The sequence below is a fragment of the Leuciscus leuciscus genome (genome assembly GCF_965113295.1).
Source record: "Leuciscus leuciscus genome assembly, chromosome: 1".
In the NCBI taxonomy this organism is placed as follows: domain Eukaryota; kingdom Metazoa; phylum Chordata; class Actinopteri; order Cypriniformes; family Leuciscidae; genus Leuciscus; species Leuciscus leuciscus.
This window is the reverse complement of record NC_138725.1, coordinates 29,836,007-29,859,413: the sequence shown is the minus strand read 5'-3', so window position 1 is coordinate 29,859,413 and position 23,407 is coordinate 29,836,007. Positions and strand designations below refer to the sequence as shown.

At 36.9% G+C, this 23,407-nt stretch overlaps 1 protein-coding gene across 1 annotated transcript; it reads right to left on the bottom strand.

Moving 5' to 3' along the window:
- Positions 1-787: 787 nt before the first annotated feature.
- On the bottom strand, positions 788-4,858 carry LOC309502027 (endonuclease G, mitochondrial-like). Its single transcript, XM_082174351.1, has one exon. It carries the CDS (start codon positions 4,645-4,647, stop codon positions 3,718-3,720), a length of 930 nt encoding a protein of 309 aa, XP_082030477.1. The 5' UTR covers positions 4,648-4,858; the 3' UTR covers positions 788-3,717.
- Between the last annotated feature and the right edge of the window lie 18,549 nt (positions 4,859-23,407).

The window sequence follows — 23,407 nt, the reverse complement described above, 5'->3', positions numbered from 1 at the left end:
CGAAAGAAACTAATGCATTTTGTGATGTAGATTACCTATAGATAGGCTATTACACTTTTTTTAAATGAGACTCTTTAAATTGAGGGGATGGGGGGCCTACAAAACCTCTCAGCCCCGGGGCCTAACATTAGGTTAAGGCGGCTCTGGTCATAAAGAAGAAACATGAAGATGAAGCCAGAAAAAAAGCAGAAGAAATGAATGATTTCAGGCAGAGAAATGAGCAGCACGTTCAGGAGCTCAAACTGATGCTGGAAGAACGTCAGAAACAACATGAACTACTGGAAAAACTCTATCAACACCTGCAGGTCCAGAAAGGAGAGGAAATAAAAGAGCTACTACAAGAAGTTGAAAAACTGAAAAATAAACCAGACAGATGTGTCATGATGTAATAATTCTGAGAGAAAAAAACAAAAACAAAAAACATGAATGCTTCTTTTTATTATTATAGTTACTTATGGAAGAAAAATAATGGCAAATGTCTTTAAAAAAAAAAAAAAAAACACGTAAAAAAATATACGCATTGCATTACCCGGGATTGCATTTTAATGAATTGTATTTTAAGGGTTTGCATTTTTTTGGGCTGAAATTCAACATGGTTGTATATTTGTGAATATTTGGTAATGCTGTAGATAACAGCCCGCAATACTGCGTAATTAAAAGGAATTTACAGCAAACTTTTGGTAATTATAGTGTACCTATAAAGTACTTATGTGTAAGTATAAGGGAACCATATGTAAAGTTTGCGAGAACATACTGTGCACTGTTAACCCTTGCTGTAAAAAAAGGCCAAATTCTGACAGTATCATACCATTTTCATTAAAACAGTAATATACCGTAGAAAACAATGCATTCTGGGTTATATTTGTTGTTTTCGAGAAAATAGCCTACAGGAATATTCTGTGAATTATCAGCGCTCAAAGTCGACACTCAGAGGCTGTGTTCAAAATCACACCCTATACCCTCATTCACTGTTTAGTTTACATTAGAACATTAGTTCACTAATATAGTCGACTCGAATGAAAAGAAGTGAGTGAATTGAGAAACTGATGAACACCTGATAAGCAGAATCAATGAAGGACAGAGAAACAAGAACAGAAAAAAGAGAATCACCAGAACTGACTTCCAGCCACACTGAGTGTGATTCTCTTACGTAATTTTCCTCACACCCAAAAAGGGACAAATTTGACAAGCTATAATAAATTATTTGAGGGTATTTTTAGTTGAAATTTCACAGACACAACTTGGGGACACCATAGATTTATATTACAACTTGTGATAAGGGGCATAATATGTCACCTTTAGGATACATTTTGAGGATGTGTTTTTTAATCTTGCAGAAGATTCTTTTTAATTTCTTGTGTTTCTCTTTTTTCTGTTCTTCTTGTTTCTCTTTCCTTCAATGATTCTGCTTATTAACATTAGGTGTCACCACTAATCATCACTTAATTAATCAATTATCTCATTATCTTCAACACTGCTTCAGTGTTAATTTTAACACCCTGTAGTTGGGCCTATATGTACACCGAGGAGTGTTAATTTAACACTGGGGACAAAATATTGTATATAAATAACTTTTTGTTAAAATAGTCCACGTGACTACAGTGGTTCAACCTTATTGCTATGATGCGACGATTTTTTTTTTTTTTGCACTATTACATATTTTTGCATCGCTTCATAACATTAGGTTGAACCACTGTAGTCACATGGACTATTTTACTTTCCGGGCCTTGAAACTGGTAATAAAATTGCTGTCCATGGAGGAGTCAGAAAATATCTTAATTTGTGTTCCAAAGATGAAAGAAGGGCAGACGTGTTTGGAATAAGGGTGGGGTTTTGGGTAAACTATCCCTTTAATCTCTTCTACGAGTTTATACAGACTGCAAAATGTGTAAAATTCATTGTTCTTATGTGTATTTTAATTAAACATGCCTTTTCAATGTTATTGATGGGTTAGAATAAAAACGTCAAATGTACAGTACTTTACAATAGTTTTAAGTGTAACTTTACATCACAAATTTACTGGCTATTTAATTGCATTACTATGTAATTTTTGCTTAACCTCAATCATGTTACTTTCAGTCCTATTACTCATGGACAGCAGAAGTGTGTTGATAACGTTTACACACTAATGTGTTATAGTTACACAACTTGTGTCAGATATGTGTCACATGTGACTGTAGTCGGTGTGTATTTGCCAGTGTTACTTCCTGTGTTTTTACAACTGAGTGTTTGGATGAAAACTGAAACGTGTTGTTTACTTGTGTTTATGTAGTCCAGTGACGTTTAATAAAGAGTTTGTTTGAACATTTTATTACCTGGATGTTTTAGACATCATGAATCTACATAGACGAGCTCAAATTGAGAATTAACTGAGGTTTGATGTTTCATTGAATGTTTTATTTGAAGTCACCAGAATCGTGATTAATGGCTCCTTTATTACAATACAAAACCAGTGCAAACACCTCAAAGGAAGAGTACAGAAATAATTATATAATTATGAGTGAATATCTAACTGCTTATTAAAACACATAAATGTGTTATTTCACTCAGATACACATTTAAAAAACACTCATTATGTTTTGATAATAAAATAGAATAATAGAAAAAGGACATCCAAACTATAAAAACAATATGAACAATGGGAATTGTGTATTACATAAAGAATGTCAAATAAATCTTCTTCAAAGAAAACACCCTTAATTTGCAGAACTGCACATTTCACAATATTTAGTTTTGTAAATAAATAAATAAATAAGCATAATCATATGTTTGTCTACAATAAAAATAATAATTCAAGCAATTAAGCTCAATCTCTCAGATCAAAAGGTGCACTGTAAACAATTGCCAGAAATGTACATGTTTAAAGAGTATTATTTTACAATAACGCTGCTGAGAATCGACTTTGAAAGATGTGACATCATCAAGAAACTCTACAGCATAATCTATTCATGCCGCACTGCATGCTGGGTAATACAAATGCACTGTAGAAACACAGTATGATATTTTAAGCGTGCAGTTAGATACAAGAGAAGTCCTACTGTGGAATTACTGAGAAAGTCATGCAATTTGTTAACCTGGAATATATACTGTAATTTCACACAAAAAATTATACCAGTGTGTTTAAGATCATGAGAAACATTTTTGAATGGTGTGCATCTATATACAGTATAGGATTATTACCTAGTAAAAAGCTAACTGCTAAACTTTCCTTCAGATGGTCAGTTCATCCAAACACACTAATAAGGGAATTTACTAATTTACTGCACACGTCACTTATAAGCGGATTTCCCAATTCAGAGGCTGCATCCTTCCAAGTCCACAAAGTTTGAATCGAGCGTTGTTGAATGGGGCAGTCTGGCCTACGGAGGAAAGCTGTTGTCGCCTAGCTACTGTGACAGCTGCCGTTGATGAGCGGCAGTAACGTTTGTACTGGACTTTATTGAAAGTTATACTCAACTGAAAACAAAACAGGTTTCACAAACTAAATATGTTCTAAACATGTTCACTGGTCCATTTATGTACAAAATAAATAAAAATCTATAAGATCGCTTCTTGATAAGATATAAGTAACATTTAAACAGCTTAAATTTGTTTTTTAAACATTCGCATTGTTAAATATTTGAGTAAGTTGAAACCCAATAGTTACATTTAAAATACTAATTCAGCATTTTCTCTTAAGTCTGGTTGCATTCCGGGATCCTCGCTCCTGTGACACAATCACGCCTGAAACAGGCATTTGACATCTATTGTAGCGCTGCACAACTCTCCATTTTTGTGTTCTCCTGACAATGTAATCGTCTGTAATGTTATAGATTTCACCAGATCCACATTGGGACAGTGTTTTTTGAATTTCAGCCCAGACTGATCCTCAATATCGTCAATGTGCTTCCAATAGTGGGATAGTAAATCAATTATTTTTTCTTTGTTGTCTTTTATGTCTGCCATATCGATTTTATACATTTTTGAGGTTGTCTCATATTCTGAATTCGTATTGGGCATCCGATAGCATTCTGGCTCTTTTACTGTCCCATCCATGTTTTCAACAATTACCACCTTAAAGAAGTGAGTTGGCTTTACTTTTCCTCCCAAACGCTCCATTTCACTTGGGTCAGACAGATGTAAATTCTCAGACCCAGATTCAGTATCAGTTTCTTCTGTTGACTCACTCAGGTAAAGTGGTCCAGTGTACACATGCACATTACGGACGTTGTCTTCCAGAACTAGGCCTCGACAATAATTCTCAAGGGTTATCCAGAGTCTCTTGTTTAAGTCCCTAAGCTGTGGTGCCATGTTGCTCATCAAGTAAGTGTCATGATATGCTTCCATACACCACGTGTGATTGGCAGCCGCAGCAAGATGACCTTGATGATAGTGTTCGTCATTAAATGTGTTCGGTCCAAAGCTCATTTGCTTCGGACACTTTGGATCCCTTTCAGCTATCATATTTTCAGGTAAAGTACTCTTGTTCAGTATCTCATACACCCATTCAGCATTCTTGGTTCTATTGTCGAATGACATGACATAAGATTTTCGTATCCTTATGTCAGTGTCTGAAGGAACTCCGTCAATTAATTTATAGGTTCTGCTGCCATTTTGTTTATCTTCACTAGATGTACATTTATCAATGATTTGTTCATTATTAAGCATGCCTGAGAATGGGATCCGTATGAAGAAAATCTCTGAAGCCTGATTTGAATGTTTGGATTCCGATTGATCTTTTGCTGAACATCTGCGTTTAGAACCTCCGTACTGAAAAAAAAAAAAAAAAATGCGTGTTGGATTTACATGATTTGATCATGTCCATCGGTTCCACATGAATCAATTAAGTTAATGTTCATATAATTTCAACATATTCTAAAGTCTTTTTGTAAACAACCCAATTAAGTTAATTGAACTGAATTTCTTTTATTTTTTGTCACGTCTAAATAATAAGATTGCATTAGCTAGCTATCAAACTATTAGTTCTAATTAGTATTGTCGAGTTCACGCGCGTGATCATAGGTATAACTAACTGTGTGAACTCAACAATCGATAACAATCATTTAATATCTAACGTTACAGATACACGTGGACACAAAAGTATGTTCAGGCCACTTCACAGAAGAGTCTGAAGTGTATTTACATCCTGTTTTCGGTCTAAGTCCACAGTAGTCGATTGTCGAGTTCACGCGCGTGATCATAGGTAACTAAGCAACAGTGGAGAACTCGACAATCGACTACTGTGGACTTCGATCGAAAACAGGATGTAAAGACAGGTATGTGCGCTGGCTGAAATAACATCACTTTTATTCATATCTTTCACATCTACTGCAGTCAGATTCACTCGTGTTCACTCTGAAGGAATCACTCACATGGCTGTGCACTTGTAATGACACATCAAGGATGTTAAGAGGCTTAAAGCAGGTTTAAAACTTGCCCCATTTAAGTCAACAGGGTGCACATTTTAAAAAGAGGATAACACGGTGTAGGCAACACCGATTTTTGTCGTTGTTCTCTGTACTGACAGCACTCCAAATTTAAAAAAAAAAAAAAAATGAGCTCAATGTTAAAATTGATCGGAGTTCTCCTTTAAGTGATTAATTGAGTGATGATTATTTGATTATTGAAAACACCTGATGATAACAAGCAGAATCACTGAAGAAAAGAGAAACACAAGAACTACATCTGACTTCCAGACACAGCCTTACTGCTGTTTCACACCACAAGATTCATCGACGCATATTTTTATTCCGGCGTGCATGTTAATCAATGAGTGCATTCACACTGGGAGCAGGAGCAGCGGGTGAGCAGCAGTGAAGCGGGGGTTTCGGAGCTGAGTCTATTTTTTGCTGCTCATAGTGATGTAGGAGACCGGTCTCGAGACTGATTTCTGCTTTCTCTGACTCATCTCGGACTTGTTCCTTCAAAGACTCGGTCTCGACTCGGTCTCGACCCTGCAAAGACTCGGTCTTGACTCGGACTTGGCATAGGCGGTCTCGTCCCCATCACTAGAATACATACAACTAGAAAACTTTAATTTGCTCTGCATGTCCTAACTATGATTAAAAAAGTCAGGGTGGGCTTAACATGTTGATGACAGAGCAGCACTGTTGAAGCAGTTCAGAAAAATAGGCAGAAGATGATGCATGTGGTAGGGATTTTTTTAATGATAGTAAAAGCATAGTCCATATTAAGACGTTAAGACTGCTCCTCTAAACAATTCCCAATATAGCTTAGTCTGTAGGCCTAACTGTTGATTTTTAACTGGGGTGATATTAAATCATGAATATGAAAACTGACATGTTTTTATAGTCTTGGTCTCGACTCCTAAAGACTCGGTCTCGACTCAGACTTGCTTCCTCAAAGACTCGGTCTTGACTCGGACTCGACTGTAGCTATTTGAAAACCAACGGACTCGGTCTCGACCCTTCAAAGACTCGGTCTTGACTCGGACTCGGCATAGGCGGTCTCGTCCCCATCACTAGCTGCACGTGCTCAATTAAAGTGAAAGCACACTTTGATGGACAAAATAAATATGATTTCACACAAAAAGTGCTCAAAATGCACAGAATTTGCATGTTTTAACAAGAACTGGAGTTTGTCAGAAAAGAAAATGGAGACTCAAAAATATTTATAGAAAATGTACCAATTTTAACTTTTAAAAATTTTCAGTTTGGGTGAAAGTATGGTTTATATATAAATAAAAAAATAAAAAACTATAAACTAGCCAGAAAATATGATAATTTAAATTAATTTTCCCCACAATGTATTTTAATAATCACAATTTAGAATGTCTGTTCTGTGGCAAGAAATAATCGTTGGTGAAAAGTATATTTTTTAATAACAAGTAACCATTTATGGTAAGTGATGAGATTAGTGAATCATTCTAATTCATGATGGTTAAAACTACATCACCTGATCATATTTGTTTCTGGCCTCCTTTGTAACAATTACGTGTTTTGGTAAACACTGTTACAAAGACCACAAACTTGCATAAGAAAGCCAAGAGTCAGACTGCCCAACATCAACATCTACACCTCTAATAATTCTCAAAAACTAGTTAGTAATAAGTGAAGCTGGTAATGCTGTTTGTGGAGTTGTTTAATCCTCCTCTGCTGAGATCTTCACAGATTTAATGTCTTCTTTTCTCTTCAGTTGATTTGATCTAAGGCTGTGTCTGAAGTCAGTTGTAGTTCTTGTGTTTCTGCTCGTCTCTTTTTCTGTTCTCTTCTTTCCTTCAGTGATTCTGCTTGTTAACAGGCTTATTAAGGCTGAGATGACTCCATATTTAATATACACAGACTTTGTGGCTCAGATAAGGTCCAGTTCTGGTTTATTTATTTGCTCTTGGCTGACATGTGGCATTGCTATGGCCTGCTTATGGCCCAGATCTGGCAAACAGGAGCGGTCCCCATACACAAAAGAAATATATTTGAAATATATTTTCAAAATATATTTTTGGAATATATGCAAATATTTGAAATTGGCCCAAGAAATATATTTTAGTTAAATATATGTAAGTATATTTTCATATATGTTTACATATACCTGTATGTTCATATATGTTTTAACTTTTGCAAATTGTTTCATTTGAAATATATTTTGAAATTTAAAAAGTTAACATTTTCACAAACAAACAACACATTTTCAGTTTATTTTTTTAGATAGACCACTTCAGCTGTGGATGTGGGCATGGGAGAGCAGTGCTGTACCACTTCCCCCACCCACATTTTTCCTTACTGGTCGGAGATTGAACCGGCGATGACAGATGACCCTTCAGTTACAAGCCCGAAGCCCTAACCAGTAGGCCACAGCTGCCCCTTTACTGACTTTATTGGCAGAATGCAGAGTTTTTTCCCCTATTTTTACAGAATTGAATACAGTTATTTAATAATGTGTGTAAGCAGTGATAGACACTGAGTTCTATCTATTGTTTAAGTGCACTTCACTGTTAGAGTGTCACTTTTATACTTGCATCATAAATATTGTGCATATTTTCAATATTTAAATGACTTCAGGAAAGATGTCAATAAAACAACAATAAATCTAATAATTGCACTTAGTGTTAGGTACGTGCCACCTAAATGGCCTAATAGTCCTCGGAAAGACAACTATCTGTCATTTTACATTGCAGTCATTTAAATGTAAGTATAGTATTTATTATAGCTGTGTGTCATAATACAGTAGTGAAATATGGTAGCCTACTGTTGTGTATAGGGAAAAAGGTAGAGGAATTACTATGATCAAAATACATTTTCGACCCTTCTTTAGCAAACTAAACATTTTATGACCATATGTGACCCTGGACCACAAAGTCTTGTGTGTATTTTTTTTTAAACTAAGATTTAAATATCATCTGAAAGCTGAATACATCATCTTTCCATTGATGTATGGTTTGTTAGGATAGGACAATATTTGGTCGAGGGTCAGGGGATCTCTGGATAATCCGTAATTCGTTTGTAATTATTACGAAAATACCGTTTTTCTGTTTTTTGTTTCAAAACGAAAAACCAAATAACCGTTTTTGGTGTCAGAATCAAAAAACGAAAAACCAATTAAAAACGGCCCGTTTTTCGTTTTTGGCGATAATTTTATCGTTATTCCTTTTTGAACAAAGAATGAAGAGAGTCTTTGAACTTCAGTCAATTCGGTTTTCGTTTATAAACCAAAAACGGAAGTCACCCCTTTATTCGTTTTTACGTTTTTTCAAAAAAACGAAAAAACGAGATTTCGACTTGATTTTTCGTTTTTTAGTTCACAGGCAAAAAACGAATAAATGACTTTAAAATTCGTTTTCCACATGTGGGCGGCCTGACACGCCCCTTCCGCCGATTGGTCAAGCAAGTCTGATCATGTGACGTCATCAGTTGTCGCTCAGGTCTGTTCAACAAAATAATAGTCCTCTACTAGCTACAGATTCTTAAACTGTACAGGGCAGGTCCTATTGGGCTTTCTTCTGTGCAACTTTACACGTTTCACAGAAATATTTATATCAGAAATATTAATTATTAGTCTGCCACCAGCCTGTTTTATTTAGCTGTGTGTGGTGAAGCTGCGGTGGGAGAGGCTCACTGACCAATGTTCAGTCAGCAGTCAGAACTTTTCTTTTAGACGCTCCGTTTTGACACGGGATGGTGATTGCAAATACTGTAATGCCAATCGGCTGAGGGTGGGTACCGATGATGGTGAAATACATTTTTACAGAAACTGTAATCATATCCGCGACCCGCGAGAATGAGATGATTGACAGGACGATAGCGGAGGCAATTAAAGGCTCAAGATAACTTCTGTTAACAAAACATAAATAAAAAAGTGTTTAATGTAAGTGACTTTGTCTTTGTTTTATTGTTTTTGTTGTTTTTAATCAAATAATTGTGAACCACAAACTGAGCCTTCCAAATATATTTTATTTATTTGTTATGGGTATTTTATAATACAGCATAAATAAAAACAAACACACGTAATATGTATGCCTATAGGCAAAACACCACAGTTTCTTGGTTTTGTTTGTGTGAACTTTTATCCCCAACCATATTTCTTCATGGGCTCCACGCCAGGGGTCACGCTCAGCACCCCTACTTCCCACTAACTGTAATTAACTGAGTGTATTTATGTCTAACTGTGTAATTATGCTGACCCAGTTTATATGTAAAATCTTTGGTATATGTAATCTATATGTAATATCTAAAAACACTTTACAGTGTGATGGAAATAAACTTTTCTTAAAGCATGTTGTATATCACCACAGATTTATTGACATCCTTCTATCTGTGTTGTATACTGTAATAGACAATTGTCCTGCAGAATGATGAGGTTTTTTGTAAGAAAAACATTGCGAGCAAATGTCGAATTGTTGTTTAAAATATAAATCAACAACGTAAGAGGCTTTAGGCTGTCTGATGAACTCTGTATGAACAAACACCCAGCTTTGCAGTATAGGTGGCACAGAAGCAGCATCTGACCCTGCATTTAGATGTACATTACACACTGTCTAATGCAGCTCAAAGGAGGCACTGTGAATTTGCATAGCAATTTCATTCTGAGAGGCTATTAAATGTGAAGTGACAACATGAAACACTACTTTCAATATATAAAAAAGGCAGGATCTTGAAATTGACAGCACGTTCAAAAAGAGATGAAATGTCAGGACACTGCATAGAAAACTGCCTCTCCACAGCATCCTGCACTGTTAGCCCTTGCTGTAAAAAAAGTCCAAATTCTGACAATATCATACCATTTTCCATTAAAACAGTAATATACCGTAGAAAACAAAACTAGCCTACAGGAATATACTGTGAATTAACAGTGCTCAAAGTCGACACTCAGAGGCTGTTTTCCCAATCACACCCTATACCCTCATTCACTATTCCCTACATTAGTTCACTAATATAGTCCACTTGAATGAAAAGAAGTGAGTGAATTGAGACACTGATGAACACCTGATAAGCAGAATCACTAAACGACAGAGAATCAAGAACAGAAAAAAGGGAAACACAGAAACTACAACTGACTTCCAGCTACACTGAGTGTGAAACCAGTTTACAAACCAGTTTACGATTATTTCTTTCATACATGTATAAAAGTTCTTGTTGAGAATTAACAGAGATTGAGTTAATAATAAAGTTTGTTGTCACCATGATGGAGATCAGTATTTGCTTTAGTTGGTCTCTTGTCCCTGGACTTCTTACCATTCATCTCTCTCTGACTGCTTTAACTGTGTGTTTATAAAGCACATTTGTTATAGCAAGAAAAAGTCAAGAGGAAGATGATAGTTGTTTTTGGCTTTTGTGATGATTTAACATTCATCCTGGACATGTCTGATTTTCAGATCTTTCCTGTATATATTCTTTGAATTTATGGGTATTTCATATTTATCTGTGAATCTATAACATGAAATCAATATCTCTGTAATCATGTCTTCTGACCAATATTGTAATCATATAGAGCATTAAAACATTTTTAACTACTACACAGACACCAACAATCAGCATATGAATCTCAACAATGGTGACAATCAAAAGTTTCATGTCGCAATGCATGCTGGGTTCCAGGATAATATAAAACTCCCAGCATGCACTGCTGCATGAATAATAAAAAAATATTGCCACCATTGTTGAGATTAATGTGCTAAATTGTGATATCTCTGTGTTTCTAACAGTATAGCTCTGTTTTTTTTTTTTGGTTTATGCATGATGTGTTAAAAAAAAAAAAGTCATTGTAATTTATTGCTGTGGTTTCACAGTGGTGCTAATGTAACACTTTTGATTGAGGATTAAACTCTGAATGAGTAGGAATGAATTCCTTAGTGAATGAACAGGCTATATGATGATTTTATCACCATAATCAACATAACCACAATCATTCATAAACTGTGTGTGTGCACAAGTGTGGCTTACAAAAACACAGCTCAAGCAGTAAAAGAAACACTAATGTTTTTGCATCAGCATCCCAACTAAAGCAAACACTGATCTCTATAATGGTAACTTCAAACCAAACATTTTCAATTAAACATCTCAACAACAACTTCTGTAGATGTATGACAGAAATAAAGTCATAATAATAAGTGTAATAATGTGTAATGGCTGGAAGTCAGTTGAAGTTCTTGTGTTTCTCTATTTTCTGTTCTAACAGCAGGTGTTCATCACTAATGCTCAACAATCACTTACATGTGCAATGAGCAGAAACTGCTCTTTGTAAATAATTGGAATCTGTTTTGGGAGCGTCCTAGGCTTTTCCGTGCTGATGGCTTACACCCAAGCAGATTCGGAGCGGATCTTCTGTCAGATAACATCTCCAAAATGTTAAATACCCTTTGACTAGTAACCAAAAGTCCAAATCATAGTCTCTGCTGCACCAATTCAACTGATATAAATACTAGTGTAGAACATTGCATAGAAACCGTGTCTATTCCTCGTTTAGTGAGATCAAATAATAAATCTAATGCAGGATCTAGGAAAAATCTAATTGTTATTAAAACAGAAAATGTTGCTATTAGTAAACAAAAACTATTTCTAAAGCTAGGTCTTCTAAACATTAGATCACTCACACCTAAGGCAGTTATTGTAAATGAAATAGTCACAGATAATAGCTTCGATGTACTTTGCCTTACTGAAACCTGGCTTAAACCAAATGATTATTTCGGTATTAATGAGTCTACTCCTCCTGGATACTGTTATAAGCATGAGCCCCGTCTGATTGGCCGTGGCGGAGGTGTTGCAACCATTTATAAAGATATTCTAAATGTTACTCAGAAAACGGGTTATAAGTTTATTTCATTTGAAGTACTTGCACTAAATGTTACGCTCTTAGATGTTAGAAAAACATCCCTATTATCTCTAGCCTTGGCTACCGTATATAGACCGCCAGGGCCTTACGCTGATTTCCTAAAAGAGTTTGCAGATTTTCTCTCAGACCTATTAGTCAATGTCGATAAAGCATTAATTGTTGGAGATTTTAACATACACGTAGATAATCCAAATGATGCGTTAGGAGCTGCGTTTACAGATTTATTAAATTCATTTGGGGTCAAGCAAAACGTCACCGGACCAACTCATCGTCTTAATCATACACTCGATTTAATTATATCACACGGAACCGATCCAACCGATATAGATATCATTCCACAAAGTGATGAAGTCACTGATCACTACATGGTAACTTGCATATTACGTACTGCTGTAATATGTCATGCGGCGTCGCGTTATCAACCAGGCAGAACAATCCTCCCATCCACCATAGATAATTTCTCAAATTGCTTATCTAATCTGTCTCAGCTGCTGCCTGAACCCAAACAAACAGATGAACTAGAAGAACTAACTAGCACTATGAGCACCATTCTCTCTAGAACATTGGATGTGGTTGCACCTATTAAATTAAAAAAGGTCAGAGAGAAAAATAAAGCACCATGGTATAACAATACTACGCATGTTTTAAAGAGAGAAACCCGTATTTTAGAGCGTAAATGGAAACAAACTAATTTAGAGGTCTTTAGAATCGCGTGGAAAGACAGTATGTCACGTTATAAAAAGGCCCTAAAAGCTGCCAGGGCTGAGCACCTCCGCAAACTAATAGAAAACAACCAAAACAATCCAAGGTTTCTATTTAACACCGTGGCTAGACTAACAAATAAACAGACGTCACCCGAACAAAATATCCCGTTACAGTTCAGTAGTAATGATTTCATGAACTTCTTCACTGAGAAAATAGAAAGCATCAGAACCACAATTATAAACGTTCAATCTTCAATCGCGCCTTACAATTCAGCTTCAATTATCACCCCGAAAGAACAATTACAGTGCTTTACAACTATAGAACAAAAAGAGTTAAATAAACTTATCACTTCATCTAAAACAACAACATGTTTATTAGATCCTATACCAACTAAACTACTGAAAGAAGTGTTATCTGTAGTGGAAGAGCCTCTCCTCAATATTATTAACTCGTCTTTATCTTTAGGTCATGTTCCAAGAACATTTAAACTGGCAGTTATAAAACCTCTCATTAAGAAACCACAATTAGATCATAATAATCTAGCAAATTATAGACCCATTTCAAATCTTCCATTTATGTCTAAAATATTAGAAAAAGTGGTGTCCGCTCAACTGGGCTCTTTCTTGCAACAAAATGATATCTATGAAAAGTTTCAGTCTGGATTCAGACCGCATCATAGCACTGAAACTGCGCTCGTTAAAATCACAAATGATTTACTTTTAGCTTCTGACCAAGGCTGTATCTCAATACTAGTTTTACTTGATCTTAGTGCTGCGTTCGATACTATAGATCACACAATACTCTTAGATCGACTACAAAATTATACTGGTGTTCAAGGACAAGCACTAAGCTGGTTCAAATCATACCTATCTGACCGCTACCATTTTGTCTATTTAAATGGAGAAAAATCGATCATAACTCCAGTAAACTATGGAGTGCCGCAGGGATCTGTATTAGGCCCTCTGTTATTTTCAATATATATGATGCCACTTGGAAATATTATAAGGAAACATGGAATTAGTTTCCATTGTTATGCTGATGACACTCAAATATATATTTCATCACGGCCGGATGAAAACGCTACATTTTCCAAATTGACAGAGTGTGTTAAAGATATAAAAGATTGGATGACGCGTAATTTTCTTTTATTAAATCCAGACAAGACAGAGGTAATACTTATCGGTTCAAAAAACCGCCCACAAAACCTCGCACAATACAACTTTAACATCATAGGATGTCCTGTTACTTTATCCTCTACAGTAAAAGACCTGGGTGTTATACTCGATTGCAACCTGTCTTTTGAAAATCATATTTCTTATGTTACAAAAACAGCCTTTTTCCACCTTAGAAACATTGCTAAGCTACGTAATATGCTATCAGTTTCTGATGCAGAAAAGTTAGTTCATGCATTCATGACCTCGAGACTGGATTACTGTAATGCTTTATTAGCTGGTTGTCCTGCATCCTCAATAAACAAGCTACAGTTAGTCCAAAATGCCGCCGCTAGAGTTCTTACGAGATCAAGAAAATATGATCATATAACACCGATTTTATCATCACTGCATTGGTTACCTATAAAGTTCCGTATTAATTACAAGGTATTGCTACTGACTTATAAAGCCCTAAACGGCTTAGCTCCAGTCTATTTAACGGATCTTCTATCGCCCTATAATCCATCGCGCTCTTTGAGATCACTAAATTCAAGGCTTTTGGTCATACCTAGGATATCCAGAACCACCAAAGGAGGGAGAGCATTTTCACATTTGGCTCCAAAACTCTGGAATAGTCTTCCTGATACTGTTCGTTGCTCAGACTCGCTCTCCCAGTTTAAAACTAGATTAAAGTCGCATCTCTTCAGCCAGGCATTCATATAATCCTACAGTTCAAACTACAATCCGGCCTCTATCCAATGCCAGAGGAGAACTGGCCCCCGACTGAGCCTGGGTTCTCCCAAGGTTTTTTTTCTCCATTAAGGCACCTGATGGAGTTTTAGGACACCATTAGGTCACTTGATGGAGTTTTTCGGTTCCTTGCCACTGTTGCCTTTGGCTTGCTCAGTTGGGGATATTTTGGGGATATTTTGGGGATATTTAATTTAATTTTATCAATCAATAAATTCCTCTTGAAACAAACTTTGTTGTATTATTTTAATTTAATACTGTGAAGCTGCTTTGATGCAATCTGTATTGTGAAAAGCGCTATACAAATAAACTTGACTTGACTTGACTTGACATGTTCCCTTAATTATCTCACTGCAACACTGCGTCAATGTAACTTTTACTCTTTGTAGTGTGGATTTCCCTGTGGGGTTTAAAGGGTTAACAGTGTAAGATAAAAAGACACACCCACAACATGTATTTTAACAGTAATAAACTGTAAGTTATAAAACAGGTATATACTGGCAACACTGTTGCCAGTAGTTTACTGTAAAATCTTATTTTTTGGGTCACCATTGTGCAGAAGAGTAGAGCCTGAGCTTCAGTCCAGGAGAAGATCTAAAGACATCGATGACACGCTGCATGTTGCTTTATTTAAAAGGCAGTGATTGTGTATTTGCTGGTCCAGTGGAAATCTCTTTATTTACCCAATTTTTTTTGTGGTTTCAAATGAAATAAGTTCACAATAATCCTTTGCTCACTTTATTAATGCATTATACATTTTAGTTAATACTTTTAAATGACAGTTGGTTAATTTAAGACAGTCGGTTTCTGCAAGTGAAATTAGTTAACTCGAGTTTTAGTGCATTTTTACAGTAACATACTGTAGATTACAGTAAAGAACTGCACAATTAACAGTAAATTACTGGCAACAGTGTTGCCAGCATTTTATTGTAAAAAACCCCGGTAAGGTCTAACAGTGTGGTCCTCTGGTGACTGAAATGGAATCTCCCCAAAAGTTGAAACTCATTGAAACACTGAATTGAAAATTAAACAATATTTTTAGTTGCGTCCAGATAGGGCACTGGAGAGACCCGCAGCCTCAGTGATGTTGTACTCTTCGGTGTGGCATTTAGGACACTGTGTAGATGTTGCCTCCCATTGGTTGACATGATGCATTATCTCTTTTTGAACGTGCTGTCAATTTCCACCAAGAAGAGTTCCAAAATGCTTTGAAAATCTTAATTGATCTTGTTCGAGTTCATGCTTAATAGTTTGCTTTACTGTCCTCTGAATTAACACAAAGTAGTTATTAGTAAAAATGGGGGAAATTGGATCAAGTTCCTGTGGAATCAATAAATGTTATTGATGGCATGCATTGTTTCTCATTTTTATTGTTTGATTATACAGCCAGGACTGGACTTCTGTTTGGGTTCCACCAGTAAGTGATCCTGCCTTTATATATATATATATATATATATATATATATATATAGGCTATATATATATATATATATATTTTTTTTTTTTTTTTTTTTTTTTTTTATGGTATAATTATATAATCTGCTTATTGTGAGCCTAAATGAGTAAATTGGTATTCAATCATTATCAGGCTGACTTGCCACCAACTACTGGTGCTATAGTAAAGTTTATTTCCATCACACTGTAAAGTGTTTTTAGATATTACATATAGATTACATATACCAAAGATTTTACATATAAACTGGGTCAGCATACTGTTAATTACAGTTAGTACCATGGGAAGTAGGGGTGCTGAGCGTGATCCCTGGCGTGGAGCCCATGAAGAAATATGGTTGGGGATAAAAGTTCACACAAACAAAACCAAGAAACTGTGGTGTTTTGCCTATAGGCATACATATTACGTGTGTTTGTTTTTATTTATGCTGTATTATAAAATACCCATAACAAATAAATAAAATATATTTGGAAGGCTCAGTTTGTGGTTCACAATTATTTGATTAAAAACAACAAAAACAATAAAACAAAGACAAAATCACTTATATTAAACACTTTTTTATTTATGTTTTGTTAACAGAAGTTATCTTGCGCCTTTAATTGCCTCCGCTATCGTCCTGTCAATCATCTGTCTCATTCTCGCGGGTCGCGGATATGATTACAGTTTCAGTAAAAATGTATTTCACCATCATCGGTACCCACCCTCAGCTGATTGGCATTACAGTATTTGCAATCACCATCCCGTGTCAAAACGGAGCGTCTAAAAGAAAAGTTCTGACTGCTGACTGAACATTGGTCAGTGAGCCTCTCCCACCGCAGCTTCACCACACACAGCTAAATAAAACAGGCTGGTGGCAGACTAATATTAATATTTCTGATGTAAATATTTCTGTGAAACGTGTAAAGTTGCACAGAAGAAAGTCCAATAGGACATGCCCTGTACAGTTTAAAGTCCGCGTGAACCGGAAGTTGCAAACGACTTTTCTCCAGTGCTGTGACGTATTTCCCAGTGAAAAGGAATATTGAACAGAGGGCAGGGTTTTACTCTAGCGCTCCTCCTCTCCATCTCTCGCTCATTACAGACTACGATTTGAGGGGAGTGGTTAAGCGTTTCTCAACCCAAGCCGTCAAGCATACGTCATCAGGGAAGGTCCTCCAATGCAGAGAGGAGGGGCATTTTCAGATTTTGATTAAAGATTACGAAGCCAAAACATTTTTTCCCGTGTTTTAACTTGCACAGATTAATTGTTCACCACAAGACTAGTAATATGCGCTAACAAAGTAAATAGGGTCCATTTTGATTTCAGTTGGACTTTAAGAATCTGTAGCTAGTAGAGGACTCCCTTACAAAAATAACCTACAGGAATCCTGCAGGATTTTAATTTTTTCTGCAGGTATCCTGCAGGAATTATAAAATCCTGCAGGATTTTTCACTTGTACTGCACATCAGTCCTGCAGGAATTATAAAATCCTGCAGGAATTACAAAATCCTGCAGGATTTTTCACTTGTACTGCACAGCAGTCCTGCAGGAATTATAAAATCCTGCAGGAATTATAAAGTCCTGCAGGATTTTTCACTTGTACACAGTAAAAAACCCAGTGTTAAATCAACACTGCTCAGAGTACATATGGTCCCACTCTACAGAGTGTTAAAATTAACACTGAAGCAGTGTTGAAGTTAATGAGATAATTAAGTTAACACTGAAGCAGTGTTGAAGTTAATGAGATAATTAAGAGATTAATTAAGTGATGATTGGCCATTAGTGGTGACACCTGATGATAACAAGCAGACTCACAGAAGGAAAGAGAAACAAGAACAGAAAAAAGAGAAATACAAGAACTACTGACTTCGAGCCATTATTGCACTTATTATTTTACCAGTTTGACTTTATTTCTGTCATACATCTACACACGGTCTTATTCAGATTTAACAGAAGTTTAGATGGTAATGTTTTATGGAATGTTTTGTTTCATGTCACCATTATGGTGGTCAGTGGTTGCTTTAGTTGGGCTGCTCTTGACCCTTTACTTTTAAACATTAATATTTCTCTGGCTGCTCCAACTCTGTGTTTATAAAGCATATGTGTTGTGGCAAGAGAAACTGTGACTTTGGCTGTGTTTCCTGAAAGCATCGCAAGCCTAATTTGATTGTACAGACCATTTGTTGCAGTTGGTCTGCAATTAAGTAAGGCTTAAGATGCTTTTGGAAATGCAGCCCTGGTTATGGTTTGATGATGAAATTACTAGTGACCTGATTCAATGATGGCACCCATCATTATAATCTAATTATCCACATGTTTTATTAATTTTTCACTACAGTAGTTATTTCCAGCAATATTTTAATGATCTGAAAGTTTTAAAATCACACACAGACATCAAGAATCTACAGATGAATCTCAACAATGATGACAATCAAACAAATGCTTAATGTTGCAGTGCATGATGGGAGCCACCAATCAGAACGCATCCATGGCTCCCATCATGCATTGCAGCATGAATAAATTATGCAGCTGAATTGTCCTGTAATTTTCATTGTTTTTTTCTGTTTGCTTTTATTTTGCTATTGTTTTGTTCTGACTTTAGTAGCTTGTTTTGTGATGTTCAGAGTTTATCTGTTCGTCACTAGTTTGTTTATTGTCACCATTGTTGAGATTCATATGCTGATTCTTGATGTCTGTGTGTTTAAACACAATAAGTTCTTTGCGCAAAGTATTTTCAAAATTTTTCATATTGCTGTTGGATCTCAAACTGTAGAATCTCAGAGCTACAATCACCAATACTAAAATGAGGCATCAAGCATATAGTCAAAGATTTAGACTCTGAATGACATCAGTGAATCAGGACACTACATGATGATAATGTCATTATCATCAAAACATATTGTGAGCAGGTCATGTCTTCTCTTGCAGAAACAAATATGCTTTATAAACACAATGATGGAACAGTCAGAGGAAAAACTAATATTAACAAAATGAAAAGAGTCAAGAGCCCAACTAAAGCAAACACTGACCACCATAATGGTAACTTGAAAAGAAAACTTCCATAAAACATTACCGTCTAAACTTCTGTTGAATCTCAAGAACTTTTGTCGATGTATGACAGAAATAAAGTCAAACTAGTAATAATAAGTGCAACAATGTGTAATGACTCGAAGTCAGTTGTAGTTCTTGTGTTTCTCTTTTTTCTGTTATTGTTTTTTCTCTTTCCGTCAATGATTCTGCTTATTGACATCAGGTGTCACCACTAATGGCCAATCACTTAATTAATCACTTAATTATCTCATTAACTTCAACACTGCTTCAGTGTTAACTTAATTATCTCATTGACTTCAACACTGCTTCAGTGTTCATTTTAACACTCTGTAGAGTGGGACCATATGTACTCTGAGCAGTGTTGATTTAACACTGGGTTTTTTGCTGTGTACTGCACAGCAGTCCTGCAGGAATTATAAAATCCTGCAGGAATTATAAAGTCCTGCAGGATTTTTCACTTGTACTGCACAGCAGTCCTGCAGGAATTATACAGTCCTACAAAATGTTTGCTTACAGGAGTTTTCCCTGTAAATGAAAAATAAATAAGTCAAAAAATATATATAAAAAAAACCTACAGGTTTTGGATTCAGGATAGGCTATGTCTAGACTAGAGAATAAAACTCGATAGTTGCTGTAGTTTTATTCATACAATTTTTATTTAATTAGATTCAAGTACATTTCATGGAACTATTTTTGATATATTATGCTCTGGCTGCTGGCAGCAATGAGACAAAACAATGAGTTTTTAATAAAAAAAAACTAAATAAAAAAATTAAGAGTAAGAATAAATAGGCAATTATAAAAAAATAAAAAAAAACGAAATCATTTAAAAATTATACATTTATGCAAACATCCACTACATGTCAACATTCAAGAGATATGAGTCTGTATACTGTACATTTTTACCTTTTATAACATGAAGATGCAGCTATTTTGTTTTTAATCCAACTCCCATCTATTTGGTTGGATGCAAAAAAATTATTTGCAAGACCTGGTAGGTCCTTGAGTAGACACAGGTTGAATGTATGTCTGTGCATTTGATAAGTTCAACTGAGTCAATCCCTCTTTCTTTTAAAATGCTTGTTGCTGTTATCCCTGATTCTCTGTCTTTGCTGATGTCATTACTTGTTGTTTTCATAACATCAATGAAGGCATGACCCTCTCCTTGCGCATTGCCTATGTCTATAAATGATCGTACTAATGCTATAGACCCATGTTTGGTTTGAACTGCATGGTTGATTCTTTTAGATAAAGATTTTGCTCCTTTTGAATGAATTCGCTTGCCATTAACCACAGCCCTAGAATAAAAACTGAAAGCTTTATTTGCACTAAAACCTGACTCTTGAAGGATATGAGACTCTCTTGGGGTTGGCTGTCGTACATGTGGGCATCCAAGAAACATCACGCTAGAACTACCAATACACTTTGTCACAATATTGGTGCCTCCCAAAATTTTTTCAACAAAGCTTTTGCTTTGCTGTGTTTGTTCATCATTGAATACAGCAGCAATGAGTCGTGGAACATGTTGGTAAAGGTTAAACATGTTAACAATTTGTTCTGCTACAGCTTGTGTGCCATGAAAGAGTTTCTGAAGGTGTCCATTCTGGGACTCATATAAGAATGCACTGTGACTCCATAAAGGACCCCAATTTTTCACAGATGCTGCTGCATGTACAAGAATGTGGACATTATAAGACACATGACACTTTCCATACTGAGACTCAAAACGGCCCACAAATGCTTTTAAAAGGCCATCAGCTTTGTCAATGTCGTGGGGGGAAATTGAATCTTGAAGGAGAATGTATGTAGCCTGTACTAGAAGTAGTAAATGGTCAAGATATTGTCTGGGTAAAATGCCGAACAAACAGGGAAGGCTGTAAAATAAGAGAAAGTGTCTGTATTCCGAAGCTTTCCAATATTTACGCAAAGAAATTGAACGGGGTGTGTGAGGTACCGAGTGTCACCCCCAAGTATTGGGATGTGTAGGCTCACTGGCTTGCGATGGTGGAGGTGGAAAAGACAGCTACCAGATCTCAATTGTTCCAAAAATAAAATAAAGTTTATTTATATTTTAACTCAGAAGTCAAGAAAACAAAATAATCAAAAATAAATCGAAATAGCACAATGCTTTTAGCTTCCAACAATAGTATAGCAAACACTTTGTACATAGCCTCACAGCAAGCTAGTACTCACCCTCACTCCCTAATGCAGAATGAGGCCCTCTTAAATAGGCCAAAGCATTAAGCCAAATTGGCCCATTCAGGGCCAATTGGACCATACCAACATTCAGGGTATTATCTTTAGCCTAAGGCCATAAATAAGCTATAAGCTAAGTAGAAAATAAACATTACATGAAAACAAAATATTATCATCATATCACTACCATTTTATACAACATTTACACCACCTATTCACACCACACATATACATACAAAACATTATTACAAACAAACACCCCTGTAAACCAAGCTCTGCACCCTCTGCCCTGTGACAGAGATAAATACCGCCCCTACAGCGGCGCGCGCATCCGCATAGGAGCAGTTGAACCGGACCGGGATGCAGGAAATGCGTGAGTCGTAATATGTATGAATTAACTAGGATTTTAGACAGAAACAGGGAGTAAATGGGACATGAACTAGTGGGTACCGCACTACATGTCATGGAGGTGGTAAAGTAGGAAGTTATAAGCAGTGACAAATGAGTTTTGAGTGTTGTGAATGAAATCGCGGACTAACCGCGCTACAAACAAATCAACGCGAATGCGTTAATGGCGCATAGCCCCGCGCCAGCCTTCTCTTTAAACACAACCCCCCCCTGTGTTCATTAGCCATCCATACACCTTCACAAAATAACACCATTAACCTAAGCAAGGAATCATTTTTATAAAGGAGCGTGCGGGTGTATGTGTGTGCGTGTGTGTGCAACTGTCCAGAGTCTCTCCCGCTCTCGCGTATAACGTCATTCACAGTCAATGCGGGAGTGTGTAACAGTGAGAAGTGAGGTTCACTTTCTCACATTTCCCTCCCCCTTTGGAGTCTCGCCAACAGGGTGGCGAGACAGAAAGTCTGCAACAGTATTCTGCTTGCCCGCTCTGTACTGCACTGTGAACCTGTAGGGCTGCAGTGCTAAAAACCAGCGGGTGACTCTAGCATTGGAGTCCTTCATGCGCCCAAGCCACTGCAAGGCGCGGTGGTCAGTCTCTAGGGTGAAGTCTCGACCAAGCAGGTAATATTTCAAAGTGTCCAGCGCCCACTTCACGGCCAGGCACTCAAGTTCTATGGCCGCATATCTGGTCTCTCTCGGGAACAGTTTCCGGCTAATATAAGCCACAGGTTTCTTGTCGTCACCCTCTCCTTGGAGCAGCACCGCCCCAAGACCAACACCAGATGCGTCCGTCTGGACAGTGAAGTGCTTTTCAAAGTCAGGGCTCTGGAGAACTGGATCTTTGCAGAGGGTCTCTTTTAAATCCAAAAAGGCTTTGTCTTGCTCCTCCCCCCATTGAAGCTGGGTGGAGCTTGACTTCCGAGTCAAATCCGACAAGGGAGCTGCTCGTCGGGCAAAGTCCGGCACAAATCGGCGATACCAGCCCACCAGCCCCAGAAATGACCTAACCTCCTTCTTTGTCTGGGGCCTTGGACAGTCCTGCACTGCCTCGACTTTGTCCTTTTGCGGCCGGATCACACCACGACCCAGAACATGGCCAAGGTATTTGACCTCCTCTTGAGCTATGGTACACTTTTTTGGGTGGATGGTCAGGCCCGCTCGATGAATGCGCTGCAATATCTCACCTAGATGACGCTGATGCTCCCCCCAGGTGGCGCTGTACACCACTATGTCATCCAGGTATGCAGCAGCAAAAGAGTCTGTACCTGCCAACACGATATCCATAAGTCTTTGAAAAGTGGCTGGCGCCCCCTGCAGGCCAAATGGCATTACCACAAACTGGAACAGACCCTGCGGGGTCCGGAATGCAGTGTACGGCCTGTCTGTCCTGGCCAAAGGCACCTGCCAGTATCCCTTGCATAAATCCAAGGTAGTGATGAAGGATGCTTTG